The sequence below is a fragment of the Ranitomeya imitator genome, chromosome 1 (assembly GCF_032444005.1).
Source record: "Ranitomeya imitator isolate aRanImi1 chromosome 1, aRanImi1.pri, whole genome shotgun sequence".
NCBI lineage: Eukaryota > Metazoa > Chordata > Amphibia > Anura > Dendrobatidae > Ranitomeya > Ranitomeya imitator.
Window position 1 is genome coordinate 79,442,972 of NC_091282.1, and position 22,048 is coordinate 79,465,019.

The 22,048-nt window shown below is 47.5% G+C and overlaps 1 protein-coding gene across 1 annotated transcript; it reads right to left on the reverse strand.

Moving 5' to 3' along the window:
* Positions 1-8,318: 8,318 nt before the first annotated feature.
* LOC138657622 (uncharacterized) lies at positions 8,319-9,604 on the reverse strand. The gene is made up of 2 exons (XM_069745361.1): positions 9,154-9,604; positions 8,319-8,867 (listed from the first exon to the last, which is right to left on the reverse strand). The coding sequence occupies exons 1-2, from the start codon at positions 9,571-9,573 to the stop codon at positions 8,334-8,336; spliced, it is 954 nt and encodes a 317-aa protein (XP_069601462.1). The 5' UTR covers positions 9,574-9,604; the 3' UTR covers positions 8,319-8,333.
* Between the last annotated feature and the right edge of the window lie 12,444 nt (positions 9,605-22,048).

Below are 22,048 nucleotides of genomic sequence, written 5' to 3' on the forward strand. Positions count from 1 at the left end.
CACCGTATGTGAGGGGAGATATGTGTTGCAAAGGTTGTTATCCTGCGTGATGTGAAACCCATAAATTTCCCTCCAGCATGATATGTGCTGAGAATAAATCAGTCTTTTCAAGGGTTTAGGTTTTGGTGAGAAGGTACGAGATGGGCGGGATGCTACTCACCATATCTCCACCTCAAGGGTGTGGTTAGAGAGAGTTAAATGTCCAACCACTGTTTTTTTTCTGTCTGTCCTGTTTGGTTGGAAAAAAATCCTCCAGGCTGAAGCTCCAGTGAAAGATTTTATGCGTATTTGTCCTGGAAGGCGAGAGCCATACTGTGAAGGATTTTGGATGGACTTTTTTATTTTCATTTGTGCCACAAAGGCTGTTTTGTTACTATTTTGGGGTTTATGGTGTATGAAGTAATGCTTTTGATGCACAACTGCTGCAGTAAAAATTTTCCTGCTCAGAACAATTTGCACGACTAAGAGTGTCACAGGGTCCTTCTCCGATACCACACAATCAACAGAGCGAGGGAAGTGTGAACAATCCGAAGACCTTTATTATAGGCAAAACTAAAAGGTCCATAAACAATTCACCACACTGAGGATACAATAGTCCAGAACACGAATGCAGTTCAGTAACAGGATAAAATGTCCAAGGAGATGAGAGTCCAATCCAGCAGACAGAGGATAAAAAATCCATATGCTTCCCTTTCTCTCTGACGTGCTGTGTTCACACCATCCTCACCACACAGGAACTGACTTCCCATCTCCTGTCCTCCCCAGCCCCCTCTTTATGTCCAGGGGTAGTCAGACAGGTTGGGGTGGTTTTCAGGCCTCCCAGACCTGACAAAGGTGCCTCGGGGATTAAGGCCCTACAGGGGGTCATCAAGAGGCATAGATACAGTCAGGCTGCAGACAGTAAGGGTACCGTCACACAGTGCAATTTTGATCGCTACGACGGCACGATTTGTGACGTTCGAGCGATATAGGTACGATATCGCAGTGTGTGACACGCTCCTGCGATCAGGGACCCCGCTGTGAATCGTACGTCGTAGCACATCGTTTGAAACTTTCTTTCGTCGTCTAGTGTCCCGCTGTGGCGGCATGATCGCATGGTGTAACAAAGGTGTGCACGATATTGTATACGATGTAAAGGGCGGAGGAGCTGGCTACGTAGGAGCGCTGAATTCTCCACCTCCCGTGTGCTGATTGGGCGGTACAATACTGTGCGCTCATTCAACAAAGGACTATTGTTCCCAGCGGATAAAACCGGAGCTCTCGAGCGCGCTATTCATTTCTCTCTGTAGCACGTGCTGTAAACAGAACTCCTAAATTCGCTGGATTCCCTGGACTTTTCTAACTACTAGACTTTTACCGCAAAAGGAATGTATAACGCTACAGCGTAGCATATGTTGCGCTTCAACGGGGATAAACGCTGGAGTGTGGTCGATTGTTCCTTTATGGAGAGTAGGGTAGGCCTGAGAACCTCAGGTACACAGCTGTAGCGTGGCCCAATTAATTAATCCTTTTACAGATCGAGATGGTTGACTGCCCCATTTAATACCAGTAGTAACATATATAGTTATTAGATCAATGGTCAGAACATTGTTTTGTAAGCACGTGTATTTATTGTACGTTTGTTTTCTTTTTAGGAACTATGCTCACTTCCGATGAGAGTTCTGTTGTTGCTGCTGCCCTGGTGTTTGAGGCAGCACGTCTCCAAGAGGAGAGACGTCCTAAACGAAAACGTCACATGTGGACCCGGAGCTGGCTGCAGAAAAGATCCACATTGTCACACATGGGTCTCATAAGAGAGTTACGTGACAATAACCCTCAAGATTTCCGAAACTACCTTCTGATGTCCGAGGAATCCTTCAAAATAATACTGTCTGCTGTTACCCCACTCATACAAAGGTGTGATACGCCGATGCGTGCAGCCGTGCCCGTGGATGAAAGGTTGGCGGTGACACTGCGGTTCCTGGCAACAGGAAGGTCTCTTCAGGATTTGCAGTTTTCCGCAGCTGTTTCCAGACCTTTCCTGAGCGTTGTGATTCCGGAGACATGCGAGGCCATTGTGCACAGCTTAAGGCATTATATGGAGGTACTACTATATTTTTTTGGCTGCTGTGTTATGTCGATATATTATACTAGCTATTTAACCCGTTCTACGCCCTGTTTGCGCACATTTCTATTGGTATATGTTCTACATCCTATCATGTGCTGCTCCCATCCTGCGCCCCCATTCAGACATGTGCTGCTGTGATCCTGCGCCTCCATTCTGACATGTGCTGCTACCATTTTGCGTCTCCATTCTGATATGTGCTGCTCCAACCCTGCGCCTCCATTCTTTTATTTGCTGCTCCCAACGTAATTTTATTGATTATATAATTTTGATATATTGTTTAGCACCCCCTCTGAGTCACCGAAGCCATCTGAAAAAATGGCTGCCTGCATACTCAGGGTTGTTGACTTTGTTATACTAATCCATACTGCGCCTCAATCACTGTAGGATGTCCACATGAGAGTGTATGTGCATAATATATTAGACCTAATTTGTACATGTTTCCTTCTCATCTTGCAGTTTCCCAAGACGGCGGATGACTGGAAGAGGATTGCTTCCGATTTTGATGAGCTGTGGCAGTTTCCAAACTGCGGTGGTGCATTAGATGGAAAGCATGTGCGCATCACGCAACCAGCCAACTCTGGATCCTTTTTTTTCAACTACAAAGGATATTTCAGTGTGATCCTCATGGCCCTTGTCAATGCGAACTATGAGTTTGTCGATGTGGATGTTGGCATGAATGGTCGAGTCTCCGACGGTGGTGTTTTTGAACACACTTCATTTGGGGAAAGCTTGAGGAACAATGAACTGCAGTTGCCACTAAATGAAGACACAAAAGCAAACCTAAATTTTGTCTTCATCGCTGATGAAGCTTTCCCTCTTCATCCACATTTGCTGAAGCCATTTGCACAGAGAACACTCACACCGGAGCGCAGAATCTTTAATTACCGGTTGTTGAGGGCCCGTCGTGTGGTTGAAAATGCCTTTGGGATTATGGCAAATCGGTTTAGAGTGTTCCACACAGCTATCAACTTGAAGCTGCCGTCTATAGACTTTGTGGTTTTGGCATGCTGTGTGCTCCATAATTTCCTGAGACGTCATGATACGAACTCCTATTCTCCTCCTTCGTTTATTGATGCAGTGGACGCACGAACCGGAGATATTGTGCCCGGGGAATGGCGTACACAACCGGATAATTTTACAGCTCTTCAAGCACTTGGATCTGGCAGACAGGCAGACGATGCAAGGGACTGTCGCGAAAAATACTGTCAGTACTTTAATGGTTCTGGAGCTGTACCCTGGCAGGATCGCGCCGTATAAAAAAATATTTTTTTTTGCTTTGCTGTCATATAAACCTCTCTATATTACTTTTAATGTGATGCCTATAAAATGGTGCTGTTAACCCTTATAGCTTGGTAAACATTAAAGAAAGAATGCGAAGATTTTTTGTTTTTTTTGTAACAATTTCTTGGTTTTAAATTATTTAACAACAAAATATAACATAACCAAAAAAAAAAAAAAAATTATCTCCTTCCACGGCCCAAGAGGTGTCGCAGCGTCACGCCCTGCTGCTCTACTTGAGCCTGGAGGAGCGCTGCTGTCTGCTGCAGGAGCGCTGCTGTCCGCTCCAGTCGCAATTGTCTCGCCAGGAGCTCTCTTACGGTGGGCGGTTCTGTGGATAGAAGAGGTTGGAGAACCAACGTTGATTCCGCTGAAAATACATCTCGACCTCTGGGGCAGGACCAAATTTTGTGTGTTGTAAATTTCTATTTGGTCTGGCACCACAGGGCGATGTTAATTTTATTAAATTTCACAGTTGTAGTTGTCTATTGTGACATCCAGCAGAAAACCACTCGTATTATGTTGATACTTATGGAGAAGGGACGCCGGTTCCTCATTGCCAGAACCAGAGCTGCTAATTTCCCACCCCAGCGATCTGGCCACTGCTGCAGCACCTAAAAGGAAATAATAACAGATCAGGTTAACTATGGAACACGCCGTTGGGAAGCGCTCGCTGTTTTGGTCACTTACGTATGTTAGCTTCTGGGGAGAATGCCGCCGACCCGGGGGAGGAAGAGGAGTGTCGGAAGGGAGGTGTTGAGGGTGGTGTAGGGGTGCGAGGCCGTCTGCTGTCTGGTGGAGGCGTGGTAGGCCGCTGGGTCATTACTGCGTCTGTAATGTATTCAAATATTTCCGCTACCCTCTTATGTCCCGTATGCAGTTGAAAAACTGTAATCAATGATTGTTAACTTACGTGACGTCACGGACTGTGGGCTCCCGCTGGTGCTGGATGCTGTGGTGCTGCTGGCAATGGCAGGTACCTGTTGCCGCCGCTGTCTCTCTACACATAAAGTTAACAAACGCAATCTTTAAAAACACATGTAGAGTGCTGCAGATCAAAGCTAACAATATACTGAAACATATTTATATCACACTTCACAGGGGTGCGAGGGTGCATGGTCGCAACAGATGGTGGAGGCGTGGTAGGCCGCTGGGTCATTACTGCGTCTGTAATGTCTTCAAATATTTCAGGTACCCTATTATGTCCCGTGTGATGTTAAAAAAAATGCAATCAATGATTGTGAACTTACGTGATGTCCCGGACTGTGGGCTCCCACTGGTGTCTGACGATGGGGTACTGGTGGCAATGGTGGGTCTCACTTGCCGCCGCTGTCTCTCTACACCTAAAGTAAAGAATCACAATGTTTACACACAAATGTTGAGTGCTCCAGATCAAAGCTTACAATATACTCAAACATAAAATAGAGATCACACTTTACAGGGGTGCGATACTCAGACATGTCTGTGGGCTCTGGTGTTCAATGGTCTTCCTGTCTTTGGAAAACGTATCATTTCATCAGTAGGCCAACCTCCTCCGATAATATTTTTGGCAAATTGAGAAACTAAAAATTACGGACATCTTAATAATTTCAAGATGGTGGTTGAGATTAGGGAACCCGACAAGTTTTCTCACGGACAACGCATATTCTGCTTGGAAAATAACTAAATTTTACAAAAACGGGGCATGTGTTTTAATGCATTTGAGGTCACGTTGGCAACCATGAGCGCAAGCCTCCCTCCCAAACCCCCCCCCCCTCCTGACAGCGTGCATCTCCCAATCCCCCCATACTAGTACTTGCCTCACCTTGCCTCCGCACGCAACTCAGCAAACATTTGTGGCGTTTTATAGCGGAGGTCAGACCATTTTTTACGCAGCTGAAGCTGACTGCGGCAGACGCCAAACCTCCTCTCCATCATTCTGGCTATGTGGCCAAGCACTTCCCGCTTGTGGATGTGTGGGTGGGCAGGGCGGCTCTCCAGACCCTCATAATCCAGGGCATCCATCTGACCAATAAAAAAAAGGAGCTCTGGCTGCCCCAGAGGAGCAGAACGCATTCTCGCTGCCATTTTAGATGGAATGACCCTGAACAGCAACGCCCAGAGGAGGAGCTTGACTCCGCCGTCCTGCCGCCAGATCGGCATCGCAATAGCGTTGCCGTTTATGGACAGCGTCACATTTGTGACGGCTGAGCGGTACGGAATGAACGCACATAGTAAATGCCGTTCGAAGGATGGTTATATAACGCCGGAGCGTCACGTAATGTACGCTCGTGGTCTATGACGGCGTGATGACGTTACAGCGTTCTGGCGTGCCTGCGCTAGCTTGTTTTGGATCCCTGACATCCTGATAATGGCTGCCAGTCGCCGCGATCCTCCTCTGGGCATCCCAGAGCTCAAGTTCCTTATTGGAACAATGGATCGGATGCAGTACGAGACAACTGGGCTGGTGCTGCACCGCAACCAGCACAAGGAGGAAGTTGTCCGTGTGGTGTCTGAGGGCCTCAGGAAGCGGTTTGGGATAACTCGCAGTAAGGCCCAGATTGTGAAAAAATGGGGCGATCTCAAGTTCAAAAGCCCAGAGCGCCTGCAGGAGCTTCGCAAGGAGATTCGCAGAGGTCAGTACGCAGGTACCCAAAAGTATGGCACGCAGAAGGGTTAATTGGGTGATTCATGGGAATGGGGGGTACGCTGCATGGATTTTCATAGGGCTTTGGGCCAGTATGAACGTTGCAGAGCCACTATGTGTCACAGCTATGGGACAGTTTGAACGTTGCAGAGCCACTATGTGGCACAGCTATGGGGCAGTTTGAACGTTGCAGAGCCACTATGTGGCACAGCTATGGGGCAGTTTGAACGTTGCAGAGCCACTATGTGCCACAGCTAGGGGACAGTTTGAACGTTGCAGAGCCACTATGTGTCACAGCTATGGGACAGTTTGAACGTTGCAGAGCCACTATGTGCCACAGCTATGGGACAGTATGAACGGTGAAAAGTACTATGTGGCACAGCTCTGTGCCCTCCGGGTCAACTGTCCCAGTGCCCTCCGGGTAAACGACAACTGATCCTAGTGGGTTCCCACAATAATGTGATTTGGATTTGGTTGCAGGTCCCCTCCCCCCCCCCCCGGCAGCCAGTGTTGCGATATATGCTAACAGACCGGTTTTTTTTTTTTCCTTCACAGAGGCAAAGACACAGCGCCGCCGCCATGAGGCATCCCGCACAGCCTCTTCTGGATCTGTGCCCTCCGGGTCAACTGTCCCAGTGCCCTCCGGGTCAACGACAACTGATCCTAGTAGGTTCCCACAATAATGTGATTTGGATTTGGTTGCAGGTCCCCTCCCCCCCCCCCTACCCCCCCGGCAGCCAGTGTTGCGATATATGCTAACAGACCTTTTTTTTTTTTTTTTCCTTCACAGAGGCAAAGACACAGCGCCGCCGCCACGAGGCATCCCGCACAGCCTCTTCTGGATCTGTGCCCTCCGGGTCAACTGTCCCAGTGCCCTCCGGGTCAACGACAACTGATCCTAGTAGGTTCCCACAATAATGTGATTTGGATTTGGTTGCAGGTACCCTCCCCCCCTGCAGCCAGTGTTGCGATATATGCAAACAGACCTTTTTTTTTTTTTTTGCCTTCACAGAGGCAAAGACACAGCGCCGCCGCCACGAGGCATCCCGCACAACCTCTTCTGGATCTGTGCCCTCCGGGTCAACTGTCCCAGTGCCCTCCGGGTCAACGACAACTGATCCTAGTAGGTTCCCACAATAATGTGATTTGGATTTGGTTGCAGGTCCCCTCCCCCCCCTACCCCCCCGGCAGCCAGTGTTGCGATATATGCTAACAGACCTTTTTTTTTTTTTTTTTTTTTTTCCTTCACAGAGGCAAAGACACAGCGCCGCCGCCACGAGGCATCCCGCACAGCCTCTTCTGGATCTGTGCCCTCCGGGTCAACTGTCCCAGTGCCCTCCGGGTCAACGACAACTGATCCTAGTAGGTTCCCACAATAATGTGATTTGGATTTGGTTGCAGGTACCCTCCCCCCCTGCAGCCAGTGTTGCGATATATGCAAACAGACCTTTTTTTTTTTTTTTTGCCTTCACAGAGGCAAAGACACAGCGCCGCCGCCACGAGGCATCCCGCACAGCCTCTTCTGGATCTGTGCCCTCCGGGTCAACTGTCCCAGTGCCCTCCGGGTCAACGACAACTGATCCTAGTAGGTTCCCACAATAATGTGATTTGGATTTGGTTGCAGGTCCCCTTCCCCCCCTCCCCCGGCAGCCAATGTTGCCATATATGCTAACAGACCTTTGTTTTTTGTTTTTTTTTTCACAGAGGCAAAGAAACAGCGCCGCCGCCGACAGCACGAGGCATTCGACACGGACTCTGATCCCGAAGTGCCCTCCGTGCTTCAACATCCTAGTAGGTTCCCACAATAAAGTGATTTTGATTTGGTTGCAGGCCCCCTCTTTCACCCCCAACACTCCTACCCAGCCCCCCCCCCCCCCCGCAGTCAGTATTGCCATATATGCTGACAGTTTTGTTTTTTTCCTTCACAGAAGCAAAGACACATCGGGAGACTACTGTGTTATTAATGTTATGTTTTTTGACCCACAGCTGACGTCGGTGTGAACAAGGAGGATCTGGAAGCCAGTATAGAAAGGCTTATCCACACTATGGCGCGGATTCAGGAGCAGCAGAATGTGGCAATGGGGGAGCTGCAGAATCTTCGGGAAATGTGCCAACAGTTGACGGCGGGGCCAAAATAGAAGCCAAGTGTCTGAACATTTTTTGTTGTGTGTTGTACAGCTAAAAAAAGTTTGTTAATTTAAAAATATATATATCCCACCAATCAAGATGTTGAGAGTGAAGTTAAATGAAAAGTTTTTATTATGAACCAATTCTTAACAACATTACAATTTAAAAATCCGTAAGAAAACCAAAAAAATAAAATCACAAATCGTGATACACCGAATCTTCGTTCCGAACATGAAGGTGCCTGATGGGCGAAGAAATGTGTGACGGCATTGTCGGGTATGAGTTTTGGTGTGACGGGCCAAAGTGGGACACGGGGAAATTGGGCCGTACTGGAGTTTGTGGCCAATAGGGTGGACAATATGCGGACTCTGGCCGCTCGATTGGACGGGAAGAAACCAACCGTGTGTTTTCATCCAAACTGCCATCCAATCCCTTACTAACAGCCTCAAAAATAAGACGCTCGGTTAAAGTTCGCTGCCTGGCTTCCATTGTAGAAAGTTTATCAGCGATGTACAGTCCAAAACCCTCCAAAGCAGGGCTGGTTTTGCGCGTCAACACCTTTTTGGCCATGCTCAACAGTTCATGGGAGACGTCCGAGGTGGCTTTCCGCTTCCTTGAACCCTGCCTCCATTGACTCCGTGCAGGTGCAGCCTCCACTATTTCACTTGTGGAGCAGTCCTGTGCATTGTCTTGTGCACTGTCCTGTCCACTGTCCTGTGCACTCTCCTCCTAGGGAGAAAATAAAAAAGGAAATTATTAAAAACAAAAAAGAAACGAGGTACACCAGCCTAACCGCATAAAAAATATATATTCGTATACATGTGAAAAGTAGCTATATATAGATGGTATGGGTTAAGAATGTCGCCATTTAATACTTTTCTGCGACAGGGTTATGGTCTGTACATAAAAAAGATAAAACTTCGAATTCATGGTATAATCAGATGGAGAAAAAGCTGAAAAATAATATCGAATTATAGGCCACATTGGTGAAACAGTGCTGCAAAGATGTACTTACTGGTTGCCCTTGTGAGTCCAGCTCGACGTGGTTCTGAGGTACTGTCGGTTCCACGGGTGCCAACAACCGCAAACACGTTGATGACCGTGGCACCTCTTGGTCCCGAAGAAAATTCAGGTAATCAAAATACCATAGCTTCGGGACATAAACCTCTTCTGTTGAAGAGCCAGACTTGGAACTGTGAAGGACCTTATTGAGCTCCTTCCTCCAGACCGTGCGCAGCGCCTGAATTTTCTTCTTTACTACAGTTTCTGTGGCTTGCTCTTCCGGTGCATGGAGATTGTATAATTCGATGAGCTTGGAATATCCTGCCTTACGCTTTTCCCTGTTAGAATACTCAGGCGATTTTATTTTCCAAAGGCATGGGAAAGACTGGTAGATCTCCAGGAACTCGCGTATAAATTCTACACGATTTGACATCTGTAAAAATAACAACAAATAAAGTTAGGCGTTTGACAAATAGTACATTAAAACAGCAACAGCGAAAGGTGGACAAAAAATTAAAAAAACCTCACAGTGGTGCAAACCCCACTTTGAAAAAAAGCATTCATTTTCCCATATGCCACGCCCTATGCCACCACCCGCTTCACTACAGCAGTTACACAAAGCACTCATGCCGACCATACATTGTTCCATCTGCCACGCCCTAGGCCACCATAACCCACAACAGCGAACCACCACATACATACAAGCAGCTGCACAAAGCGCTCTTGCTGACCACACATTGTTCCATTTGCCATGCTCTAGCCCACCATAACCCACAACAGCGAACCACCACATACATACAAGCAGCAGCACAAAGCGCTCATGCTGACCACACATTGTTCCATTTGCCATGCTCTAGCCCACCATAACCCACAACAGCGAACCACCACATACATACAAGCAGCAGCACAAAGCGCTCATGCTGACCACACATTTTTCCATTTGCCATGCTCTAGCCCACCAGTCACAACAGCGTACCACGAAGTGCTCCCGTCGACCATACAGCGTACCATCTGCCACGCTGTAGCCCTCCAGTCACAACAGCGTACCATCCGCTACGCTTCAGCGGCAAAACGAAGCACTCATGCCGACCATACAGCGTTACATCCACCACGCCCAAGCGGTTTACATACCTCGAAGCTGCGGTGCAAAGCGTGGTATATTCTGAGAAGTACAAAAATCCGATGTCCAGGTCCACCAAGTGTCCAAGTACGAAGTGAAGAAAGGAAATTTTGAACGCAGTGAGGTGGCATTGGGAACAATAGCGCTCAGGTGACAAATTTTCCAACCAATTGTGTGCACAGAACCTTTGGCCTATCAGCACACTAGCTAGCAGCACAACACGCCCCTAGTGAACAACGTCACGCATAGATTATGCAAAATTTGATCTGAATCGTCTTGTGTGACACGACCGTACGACTGTCCCATACGATTTCTACATCGCAAATACGTCATGAAATTATCGCTCCAGCGCCGTGCATCGTGAAGTGTGACCGCAGTCTACGATGTTGGAGCGATAATTAAGCGACGATGTAACATCACAAATCGTGCCGTCGTAACGATCTAAATTGCACTGTGTGACGGGACCCTAAGTGAGCTAATTCAATTATCATCCTTTTGGAAGGTAATTGAGACTCTAGACAATATGGGGAATACAAGCAATGATATAGGGCAACAAGAGAACACTATGAAAATCAGTAAAATATAAATATACACAAAATGATACCCACATAACATGTCACACCATCACAACCTCTCCCCTCTCATAATAAGTGAGCACGCCATGAGGTCTACACAGTCCTCTGGCCTGCTCACTTTAGTCCACCTTTCTCAATTGTTTATAGTTCCTTGTACACTGCAGTGGCAGGGGTAGGTCGGCCTGGGGAGCCTATGGTTCTTCTTGTCGAGACAGTCCATCAGCGTTCTGGTGTTGGCTTCCCCGCTTGTATTGGATGGAGAAACTGTAGGGTTGTAAGGACAAGCTCCACAGCAGCAATCTTCCATTGTCCCCTGATACGTGGTTCAGCCATGTGAGGTGGTTGTGGTCTGTAACAATTGTAAAGTCTTTGCCATACAAGTATGGCTGCAGTTTTTTTAGCGCCCGTACGATGGCAAGGCACTCCTTTTCAATAGTGGCATAGGCAAATTCCCGTTCCAGTAATTTCCGACTGGCAAAAGAAACAGGATGTTCTTCTTTGGCGGCGTTCACTTGCCCCAATCCCAAAGGTGGATGCATCTGTCTGCACGAGGAACCTGTGCTTATAATCAGGGGCAGCCAAGACAGGAGCAGTGATGAGAGCGGTCTTTAATGCTGAAGGTCGGTTAGGGGCTTGGCCAAGGTGCTGAAGTTAGAAACAAATTTTGATAGTAACCAGCAGTTCCTAAAAATGCAAGTACCTGCTTTTTAGTCTGGGGTCTACACCAGTTGTTAATGGCTTCCACCTTGGCAAGCTCAGGCCTTAGGGTCCCACCCCCTACTCTATGTCCGAGGTACTGCATCTCAGCCATCCCTATTTGGCATTTATCAGTGTGCATGGTCAGTCCTGCAGTAAGTATACAGTCTGGCACTATGCCCAAGTGTTTAAGATGTTCCTCCCAGGTGGTGCTAAAAATGGCAATGTCGTCCAAGCAAGCACAGGCAAAGTCCTGACATTTTTCTAACAGTCGATCTACCAGTCTCTGGAAAGTAGCAGGGGCATTTTTCATCCCAAAGGGCATACTCAGGAACTCAAAAAGCCCAAATGGAGTAATGAAGGCCTAGCGCTCCCAAGCGTCCTCCGTTAGGGGTATCTGCCAGTACCCCTTGCTCAACTCTAACATGGTCACGAATTGGGCACTGGCCAGACGATCCAATAGATCATCAATTCTGGGCATGGGGTAAGCATCATTCTTGGTGGCATCATATACACGTCTGTAATCAATGCAGAATCGTGTTGTACCATCCTACTTGGGGACCAGGATGACAGGAGAGGCCCAAGAACTGTGAAATGGCTGAAAAACTCTCAGTTATTTCATCTCCTCCAGTTCATTCTTTATCATGCCTTGAACAGCCTCTGGAACCCAGTAGGCAGCCTGCTGGATGGGGCGATGTCCGGGGGTTTCTACATGGTGGCTGATGAGAGTAGTGTTCCCTGGCTTTGAGGATAAAGCAGCAGCCCTTGGCCTCAGTACGGCGAAAATATCATCCTTTTGTATATCCGATAAATGAGAGCCCACTTGTTCCAGTTATCCTCCCACTTGGGCGACCTGGAGAAGATCAGGGAGATACTCATCGTCGTCGGTATCACTAGGGGGGTGGCAGACGGCTAGAACAGGCAGAGATCGGTCGTGCTAGTCTTTCAGCGTGTTAATGTGGACGGTTTTCTGTCGACAACCACTAGAGTCCAGGACAATAATATAGTTAGTGTCACTAATTTTCTTGACAACCTGATAAGGGCCTTCCCACAATGTTTGAAGCTTGTTGGCAGGGAAAGCAGTAATCATGAGCACTTGTTGTCCTTCCATAAATTCCCGGGTCCTGGCATTACGGTCATACCAGGTTTTTGTCTCGACTGGGCCATTCGCTAATGTTCTTTAGCCAAGGTAGCTAGCTGGGCGAGATGGTTTCTGAACTCTAGAACATAGGGAATGATGGGCATTCCGGTGTCTGAGATATCTCCCTCCAAATGTTCTTTCAGAAGAGTGAGAGGCCCACGAACCTTCCGGCTAAACAGTAGTTCGAAGGGAGAGAACCCTGTGGACTCTTGGGGAACCTCCCGATAGGCGAAGAGGAGATGTGGCAGGTATTTTTCCCAGTCTTTTTCAACGTCAACAAAAGCCCTCAGCATATTTTTTAGGGTTCCATTAAAGCGTTCACATAGTTCGTTGGTCTGCGGGTGGTATGTGGTGGTGCAAATGGCTCGAACACCACAGGTATGCCATAGGAACTGGACCAGATCTGACATGAACTGAGTGCCTTGATCCGATAATATTTCACTAGGAAACCCTACCCAGGTAAAGATGGTAACAAGGGCCTTGGCTACCTTTACTGCTGTAATACTGGACAGGGCCACACCTTCAGGATACCAAGTGGCATAGTCCACCACTGTCAGGATATATTTTTTCTCCGACCAGCTGGGGTGGGCCAGAGGACCTATGATGTCGACAGCTACACGTTAAAATGGTTCTTCAGTTATGGGCAGGGATTGCAGGTGTACCTTATGACGAGCTCCTGGATGCCGCATTCGCTGGCACACATCGCAGGTGCGGCAATAATGGGCTACCGACTGCGAGATGCCAGGCCAGTAAACACTTTGGGTGAGTCTCTTTTGAGTCCTTTTCCTCCCTTGATGCCCAGCCAAGGGGATGTCATGGGCCAGATGTTACCGCAGTCGGTGTTCAGGCTGCGAGTGTAGCTGCAGCCAGTTTGTCCTCTGCCACCCCTGCTCCGACTTTATCCTGTCTCCCGCTTCCAGACAAGTTTGCTGGTGACAGCTATGTCGGGGTTTCGTGAGTCAGTGCTCCATACATCTAGAGCTTCTGGCTGCACGTTTTCCTACGGAACGGGCGAAAGTGGGATTTATTTTATCCCTTTTGTCGGTCAGGGCGCTGGAGTGGGCAATGCCGCTGTGGGATCGTGATGATCGTGTGGTGCAGAGTGCTCCTCTCTTCCTGGACGCTCTGAAACAGGTCTTTCTAGGACCTCATGTCACCCACGATAAGGCGCTCCAATTGTTGGCAATTACACAGGGTTCGTCTATGGTCAGCCAGTTTGCCGTCCAATTTCAGATTCTGGTCTCTGAGCTGGAGTGGCTGGATAAAGTCCTTATTCCGGTCTTCTGGAGAGGACTGGCAGACCATGTGAATGACGCCTTGGCCACCAGTGAGATTCCCGCCACACTGGAGGAGCTCATTTCTATATCTACCCGCATCGACCTCCGTTTTAACGAGCGGAGGCTAGGGCAGACCCAGTGTAGGCAGAGTTTTCGGCTGGATCCCACCTTCGCCAGACCTCTAGAGTCTTCCGTTCAGGCGTCCGACTCCCATGAGGCCATGGAGGTTTCTCGAGCGGGACCAAAGTCTCGGACCGCTCGAGTACCCATGGTTTGTAAAAATTGCCAACAGCTAGGACATTATGCCAATAAATGTCCACGGCGGTCGGGAAAACAATCGCATCTAGTAACCATTGGAGGAGGTTCACTAGACACAGCAGCATTTTCCTCCAAGTTGTCCTTTAAAGGGACAATCACGTTAGGCTAATCCACTCTGACAGTCGAGCTTTGTGTAGACTCTGGCGCAGAGAGGAATTTCATGTCCTCTGCTTTTGCTCTGCACCATGCAATGCCTCTGGTGATGCTCGCCAAAGCGGTGACTGTCAGAGTAGTGAATGGGTCGACACTTCCCTCACAAATCACTCACCAGACTGTCCCTTTCACGTTATCCAGTTATCCATGTCCCCTTCCCACCAGGAGATTATTTCCCTTCTTGTCCTTCCCGAGGGAATGGATGAGATTCTGCTGGGAATACTCTGTCTCCGTTTCCACTCTCCACATATTGAGTGGACCTCTGGGAGGATTTTGGGTTGGAGTGAATCATGTAAGGGCAGATGTGTGAGGGAGTGCGTTCAGGTTTCTACTACCGAGATACCCGCAGATCTTTCTTCCCTTCCCAAGTGCTATTGGTCCTATGCAGACGTGTTCTCCAAAAAGGCTGCGGAGACCCTTTCGCCTCACCGCCCCTATGACTGTTCTATTGATCTCATGCCTGGAGCAGAACCTCCTCGGGGACGGGTCTATCCCCTCTCTCTCCCAAAAATGGAGGCTATGTCCCAATACATCCAGGAGAATTTGGCAAGAGGGTTCATAAGGAAGTCAGTGTCACCTGCAGGGGCGGGGTTTTTCTTCGTGCAGAAGAAGAACGGAGAATTATGTCCATGCATAGATTACAGGGGTCTTAATGCTATCACCGTTAAGAATAAGTACCCGTTGCCCCTGATTTCGGAGCTCTTAGAGCTGATAGGCTACGGGGAGCAAGGGTATTTACCAAATTAGATCTGCGGGGTGCTTATAACCTGATTCGCATCCGTGAGGGGGACGAATGGAAGATGCCTTTTAATACCAGGGATGGGCACTATGAGTATCTGGTGATGCCCTTCGGGCTCTGTAATGCCTCAGCCGTTTTCCAAGACTTTGTTAACAATAACTTCCGGGATATGCTCTCCACCTCGGTCGTAGTCTATCTGGATGATATTCTCATCTTCTCTCCAAATATTGACTCCCACCGGAGAGATGTTGGCAGAGTCTTCGACCTCTTACAGGCAAATTCCCTCTATGCAAAGTTGGAGAAGTGTATATTTGAGCAGGAGTCTTTTCCTTTCCTGGGCTATATCATCTCCGCCCAGGAATTGGCTATGGATCCTGCCAAACTACAGGCTGTGATGGACTGGCAAGAACCTCATTCTCTTAAAGCTGTGCAGCGCTTTATGGGGTTCATCATCAATTACTACCGCCAGTTCATTCCCCACTTCTCAACTTTGGTAGCTCCCTCGGTAGCTCTCACCAAGAAGGGAGCAAATCCCAAATTTTGGTCTGAGGAGGTCTCCAAGGGTTTCTCTTCTATTAAGTCTCATTTTGCTAGCGCTCCCATCCTACATCGTCCTGATGTTGATAAGTCGTTTATAATGGAGGTGGATGCCTCATCCATTGGTGCTGGAGCAGTCCTCTTCCAAAAGGATGCTCCAGGTCGGAAGCATCCTTGCTTCTTCTTCTTCAAGACCTTCACACCAGCAGAGAGGAACTATTCCATCGGGGACAGGGAGTTACTAGCAATGAAATTGGCCTTCTCGGAGTGGAGACATCTTTTGGAGGGGGTTCGCTTTTCCTTCCAAGTCTTCACGGACCACAAAAATTTGGTATATTTACAAACAGCCCAGCGGCTAAATTCTCATCAGGCCAGATGGTCCTTGTTCTTCTCCCGGTTCCACTTCACCCTCCATTATCTCGCTGGGGAGAAGAACATTCGTGCTGATGCCCTCTCTTGCTCCGTTGTGTCTTCTGAGAAGGAGAAAGGGGAGTCTTGGCTTATTGTCCCTTCTGAGAGCCTGAGAACCGTAGCTCTGGTTTCGCTAGAGTCAGTGCCTCCGGGCAAGACTTTTGTACCTATTAACTTGCGACCAGAGGTTCTCTCTAGGGCTCATTTGTCCAGGGTGGGTGTACATTTTGGGACAAAGAGGACATCTGAGCTGCTGGTGAGGACGTACTGGTGGCCGCATATGGTCCGTGACATCAGAGATTATATTCGGGCGTGTGTCTCCTGCGCCAAAAATAAGTCTCCTCGAAAACGGCCAGCTGGGTTTCTTTATCCCTTGCCAGTGGCAGACAGGCCCTGGAAGATGGTCAGGATGGACTTTGTGGTGGGCTTGCCCAAGTCTGTACCATCATTTGGGTTATCACCGATCATTTTTCTAAAATGTTGCACTTGGTGCCGCTTCCACAGCTACCTTCTGCATGGGCCCTGGCAGCGTTGTTTATAAAACACATCTTCCGCCTGCACGGTATGCCGGACAAAATTGTCAGTAACCGGGGTCCCCAGTTTCTGTCTCAGTTCTGGAGAGAGCTTTGTCGTCTTCTCAGCATTGAGTTGAATCTCTCTTCTGCATATCATCCCGAGACAAATGGGTTAGTAGAGAGGGCCAACCAGACCTTGGTCACATATCTGCGACATTTTGTTTCAGCCAGGCAGGATGACTGGGCATCCTTACTCTCGTGGGTGGAGTTTGCGCTGCACAATGCCATAGCTGACTCCACTGGACAGACCCCATTGCTCATTAACTATGGTCAGCATCCGCGGGTACCTGTGCTTATGCCCGTGTCTTCCGCCGACTCCATGGTGGCAGACTGGGCTGTGGAGGCACGGGACATTTGGGCCCTCACTCAGGATGCCTTTCAGGCCTCCAAGGAGAGAATGAGGTCCTCTGCCGATGCACATTGGTGCCCCGCTCCGACCTTTGCTCCTGGCGACTTAGTGTTGCTCTCCGCCTGTAACATCAGGCTGCGAGTTGAGTCCACTAAGTTTGCACCTTGCTACTTGGGTCCTTTCAAGGTCCTCGAACAGGTTAACCCTGTGGTTTACCGTTTGGCCCTTCCGCCATGCCTGGGTATCACCGACACCTTTCATGTGTCCCTCTTGAAGCCCGTATACATGTCCCGATTTTCCGAGTCATCTGCCGGGACATCGAGTTCGTCTACGGACGATTACGAGGTGAACGCTATTTTGGGGTGCAAAGTGGTACGTGGCAAAAAATTTTATTTGGTGAACTGGAAGGCTTATGGTCCTGAGGACAGGTCCTGGAAGCCTGCTGAGCACATTCAGGCTCCGCAGCTCATTGCTGCCTTCGAGCGTAGCGAGGTCCAAGAAGAGGGGGCCCTAGGAGGGGGGGTATTGTTAGAGGTCGAGTTCCCGCCTCTGCACAGGGGGAATCTCGAGCCATCTCCGCTGTGGACTCCCATTCTTCTCCTGCCGCAGTGAAACCTGCTCAGCGGAGACGTTAGTCCCAGCGTCTCGCTCAGTCTGACTCTGTGCAAAGGGTTACTGCTGCCTTTCCAGCTTCTGCCATTGTAGCCAGTACTGGGCAGCGGCGAGCAGACATTTTTGGGCTTAAGTTCTGCTTTTCTCCTTCTGAGCATGCCTAGGGTAAGATCTCTCATTGGAGATCAAGAGTCACATACTTAGATACTACAGCTAATCCCATTGGTCCTCTAGGAAGGTCCTGAAGGTGCTCAACTTCTGTGGCAGCCTCCCATTGGTCCTTCTTTAGGAAGGTCTTGTACTTGCTGCAGCTATAAAAGGTTCACATGACTGCACGGCCATGCGCTAGCATCAATCCAAGTATGTGCTTTGTGCCAGTGTGGTTATGTGTGAATGTATTCAGGGACCCGGCTGAAATAACCCCCTAGAATACCGGCACCTCTGGTGAGGAGATTGTATGATTGTATTCAGGGACCCGGCTGAAATAACCCCCTAGAATACCGGCACCTCCGGTGAGGAGATTGTATGATTGTATTCAGGGACCCGGCTGAAATAAGCCCCTAGAATACCGGCACCTCCGGTGAGGAGATTGCGTGTTTGCATGGCCACTGACTGCTATCAGTTTGGCAGTTAGCTTGTGCTCCTGTGAGGCTAACAGGGTGCAGTGCTTTCCTTTCACGGCTACTCTGTGAAGTAACAGAGCTAGTCTATACTGCCAAATAGTGCCACCATTCACTAGTAGCAGGTTCCTCCTGCACGGTGGACTCCGGGCTGAGAACGCACCAATAATAATAAACATCTATATTTACTCGGTGAGTTCCGCTAGTCTTAACAAACACAGTCTCTTTCCTTGTCAGAGTCCAGAGGCAATGAATGATTGAAAGCAGGTATAACGAGAAACCACTCATGACAGGTGACCCATCTTTCCCATCGGTGCGTGCGCGTGGCTATGTCCTGACTGCGGGACTTGTCACTCACGGTCAGCAATGTCAGTGGGGACCAGATACGTCTTTGTCGGCAGTCTCTGGTCGTGGCTCTCAGACCCTTCTGGCTTGGGCCTGCTCTCTCTGGATGCTCTAGAGTAGGAGCCCTAACACTGCTCTCCTGCACGCTGCATGTTCCCTCTAAGACTAACTGATTTCCCGTGCACTGCAGCTCTTTTAACTTAGCCATGCCCCCTACTCCTGAGTGCAAAGGTCGGTCTGGGGCCTTAAGCTTTCCCTTGTGCAACCTGGGTGACAGCCCCGACAGTTCCGGATTCCAGTCTTCTCCATACACTAGGAATAAAGAGATGTTCCAAATCTAGCACTTAGGCTGGTTTCACATTTGCGTTTTTTTTTGCGTTTTTGTGCTGAAAAACGCAAAACAACGAATGCGTTTTTTCCCTATACTTAACATTAACAACTCATGTGTTTTTTTGCATGCGTTTTGACGCGTTTTTGCAGCGCATGCGTTTTTTCTCTGCATGCGTTGTATTGCAGAAATGCAACATGTAGTAATTTTTGCGACAAAAAAACGTATTGATGTCTATGTAAACGCATGCGTTTTTAAGCACATGCGTTTGCATGCGTTTTTATAGAAAAACACAAGAATACACACTGATAAGCCACCCCCAAACCCTAACCCTAAGGGATCCTAACCCTAACCCTAAGGGTTAGGATCCCTAGGGTTAGGGTTAGAGTTTGTGTTTTAGGGTTAGGGTTAGAGTTTGTGTTTTAGGGTTAGGGTTAGAGTTTGTGTTTTAGGGTTAGGGTTAGAGTTTGTGTTTTAGGGTTAGGGTTAGAGTTTGTGTTTTAGGGTTAGGGTTAGGGTTAGAGTTTGTGTTAGGGTTAGAGTTTGGGTTAGGGTTAGAGTTTGTGTTTTAGGGTTAGGGTTAGAGTTTGTGTTTTAGGGTTAGGGTTAGGATCCCTAGGATTACTAGGGATCCTACCCCTAACCCTAGGTATTTCTGTTTATAGTGGGTTTTCTAGTTGATTTTGATGATTGGCAGCTGTGACACACTTCAAAAACGCAAACGCAGGAAAAAACGCTTGTAAACGCGTCAAAACGCCGCGCTTGCGTTAAAACATGCAAAAACGCATGCGCCTAAAAACGCAGCGTTTAAACGCGTTTTTGCACCAAATGCGTTTGTGTTTAAAACGCTGCAGATCAAAACGCAAGTGTGAAACCAGCCTTCGTCTCACTCTTCCCAGTTGACTTGGTGTGGTGGCAAGTGGGGTGTTTTGGGTTGTCATTATGATTTAAAAAGAGAAACCACAGTAGTGTGACAATAAATGGCTTCACACAGCACTAACCATGCGTGGAGAAAAAGTTTTGGTGTTATCATTCATATTCTCTGAAAAAAGGCCAAGAAAGCAAAAATTCTGCAGCAGTATGTAAACTTTTGAGCGCAACTGTATATAATTGTAATGCATGAACTTACTACTCCCAGTATTTCCTTAATAATGGTGAGAAGATACTGGGAGATGTCATTAACAGCCATCATAAGACTGCAGATCACACAGGAAGCACAGTACTGATGAGATGTAGTCAGTGTTTCAAACATTTACATCCAGGTACCTTGTAGATGACATCTTCTCTGATTGAAGTTGTTCTCTTTCTTTTCATCTCCATCTTGTCCAGAAGTCATAATCACTTTGGACATCCATAACTTGTCTCTGTAAGCTTCCCTTTTCTCCAGTCTTCTGGAGCGCATCCTGACAGGGTGTCCATAAAGATAACAATGTAATTATAATTCTACTGAATTAAAATATCTGTCCAACTATGTACTCCTGAATAATTGCCCCTCAATTATGCTCTCCTTTGCATATTGAGCCCCTCCTCACACTATGTCCCCCTATATTGCCCATTTTCTGTACTGTGCCCCCTCACACTTTCTACCCAACACTATTTACTCACAAATCCCTCCAATACTGTTTCATCAAACTATTCCCCTCAATACTGTCCCCTCACACATTTCTGCCCAGTACTGTCTCCTCAGAATATTCCCCAATACTATCCCCTCAGACTATTCCCACATGCTATTTCCTTATACTTACCCGTATATACTGTCCCATCACACTTTTCTCCCCATGCTGACCCTTCACACTTTCCTCCTTATACTGTCCCCTCACACTGCACCCCATATGGTCTCCTCACATGATTGGCCATCAATGTAAGAGTAGAGGATAACTTCTTTAAATATATAACTTATGTCTCTTAAAATGGTTTGATTTTGTTTAATTCCACTGTCCACTGGAGTGAGAATGATAACTTTGCACCTTTTTAAAAGTCGAAGTCAAACATATTAATTCTGACTTACAGATCTTTTACACAGCTATTTATGCCCAATGCTGATACCCAACAAGACAAGAAAGAAGTAAAGCTAGAAAAAATCTGCACATTTTTCCATAAAAAATGGCATGCAGCAAAATTTGTGTACTTTTGATTCCCCCCAAAAATGGCTCAAACACCTCAATACATTTACTGCAATATTTTATCTGCTAATATGAGGGGATAATATAATAGTCAAATAAGTAAAAAAAAATTAATAAATAAATACAGTGCAATAAAAAATAAACAAAAATGAGAAAAAAATGTTAAAGACTTTAATGGTCCAATCAGATGTGGCAATAAGTGAGGAATGAGTGTTTGAAGCAACGCTTGTTCTTGACTATCGGCCCATACAAACAAGCGGGCAAATACCTGAAAGATGAGCCCTTGTTCGTTGGGTGTGATGATTTTTAAACCTCCAGAAAAACTATTGTTCTCGGCAGCAAATAGTCATGTATAAACTGGTGCTATGCTGCCAATAAGGAGAGCTTCACTGCAGACCTTCATCTAAAGTAGACATGATGTGAACTGTGCATAGTATAGATCTATTTTTCTCACATCTATCAAATCTAACACAGGGAAAGCTTAGTTAGGATCAATATCCCAAACATTGCAGCCCCTACCGGGGATATAAGTCAGTTTTTCCAGCATGGGGACAATACTCTACTGCATTCCTAAGAAGATTTCGCGTTCAGGAGTCTGGCCATGGCAGGTTAATCCCTAGCCATGACAGCGATGACAGTCACACAATTTTCCAAGTTAAATGGTAAAATACAGCCTCCCAGAAGAGGATGAGTCAGGGACGTGAAGTTAGTGGTGATTGTAATACATTACTGCTATTTATACTTTGCTTTTTCTAAACTCAAGAAAAATGCGCTTTCCCCATTTAACCGCCTGTATAGTTACTGTTCATTATGTGTGTGAATCTTGTGCCTCAAATTGCATTATTAAGAAACAAGAAAACACAGGAACGTTAATGATTCCAATGTGAAACACAATATGTGCCAGGCACAGCATGAAAAACAAAAAAAAGTCCCCCCCCACTTGTGGGGAAATAGAAATCTAAGAGTTTAGGCTTTGAAGGTAAAATACG

Bases quoted from the DNA above. Each gene is read 5' to 3' on its own strand.
- LOC138657622 (XM_069745361.1), bottom strand. From the start codon at position 9,573: ATGTCAAATCGTGTAGAATTTATACGCGAGTTCCTGGAGATCTACCAG. The intron at 8,868-9,153 runs GTAAGTACATCT...TTTTCTCCCTAG, and splicing joins TGGACTCACAAGGGCAACCA to GAGGAGAGTGCACAGGACAG.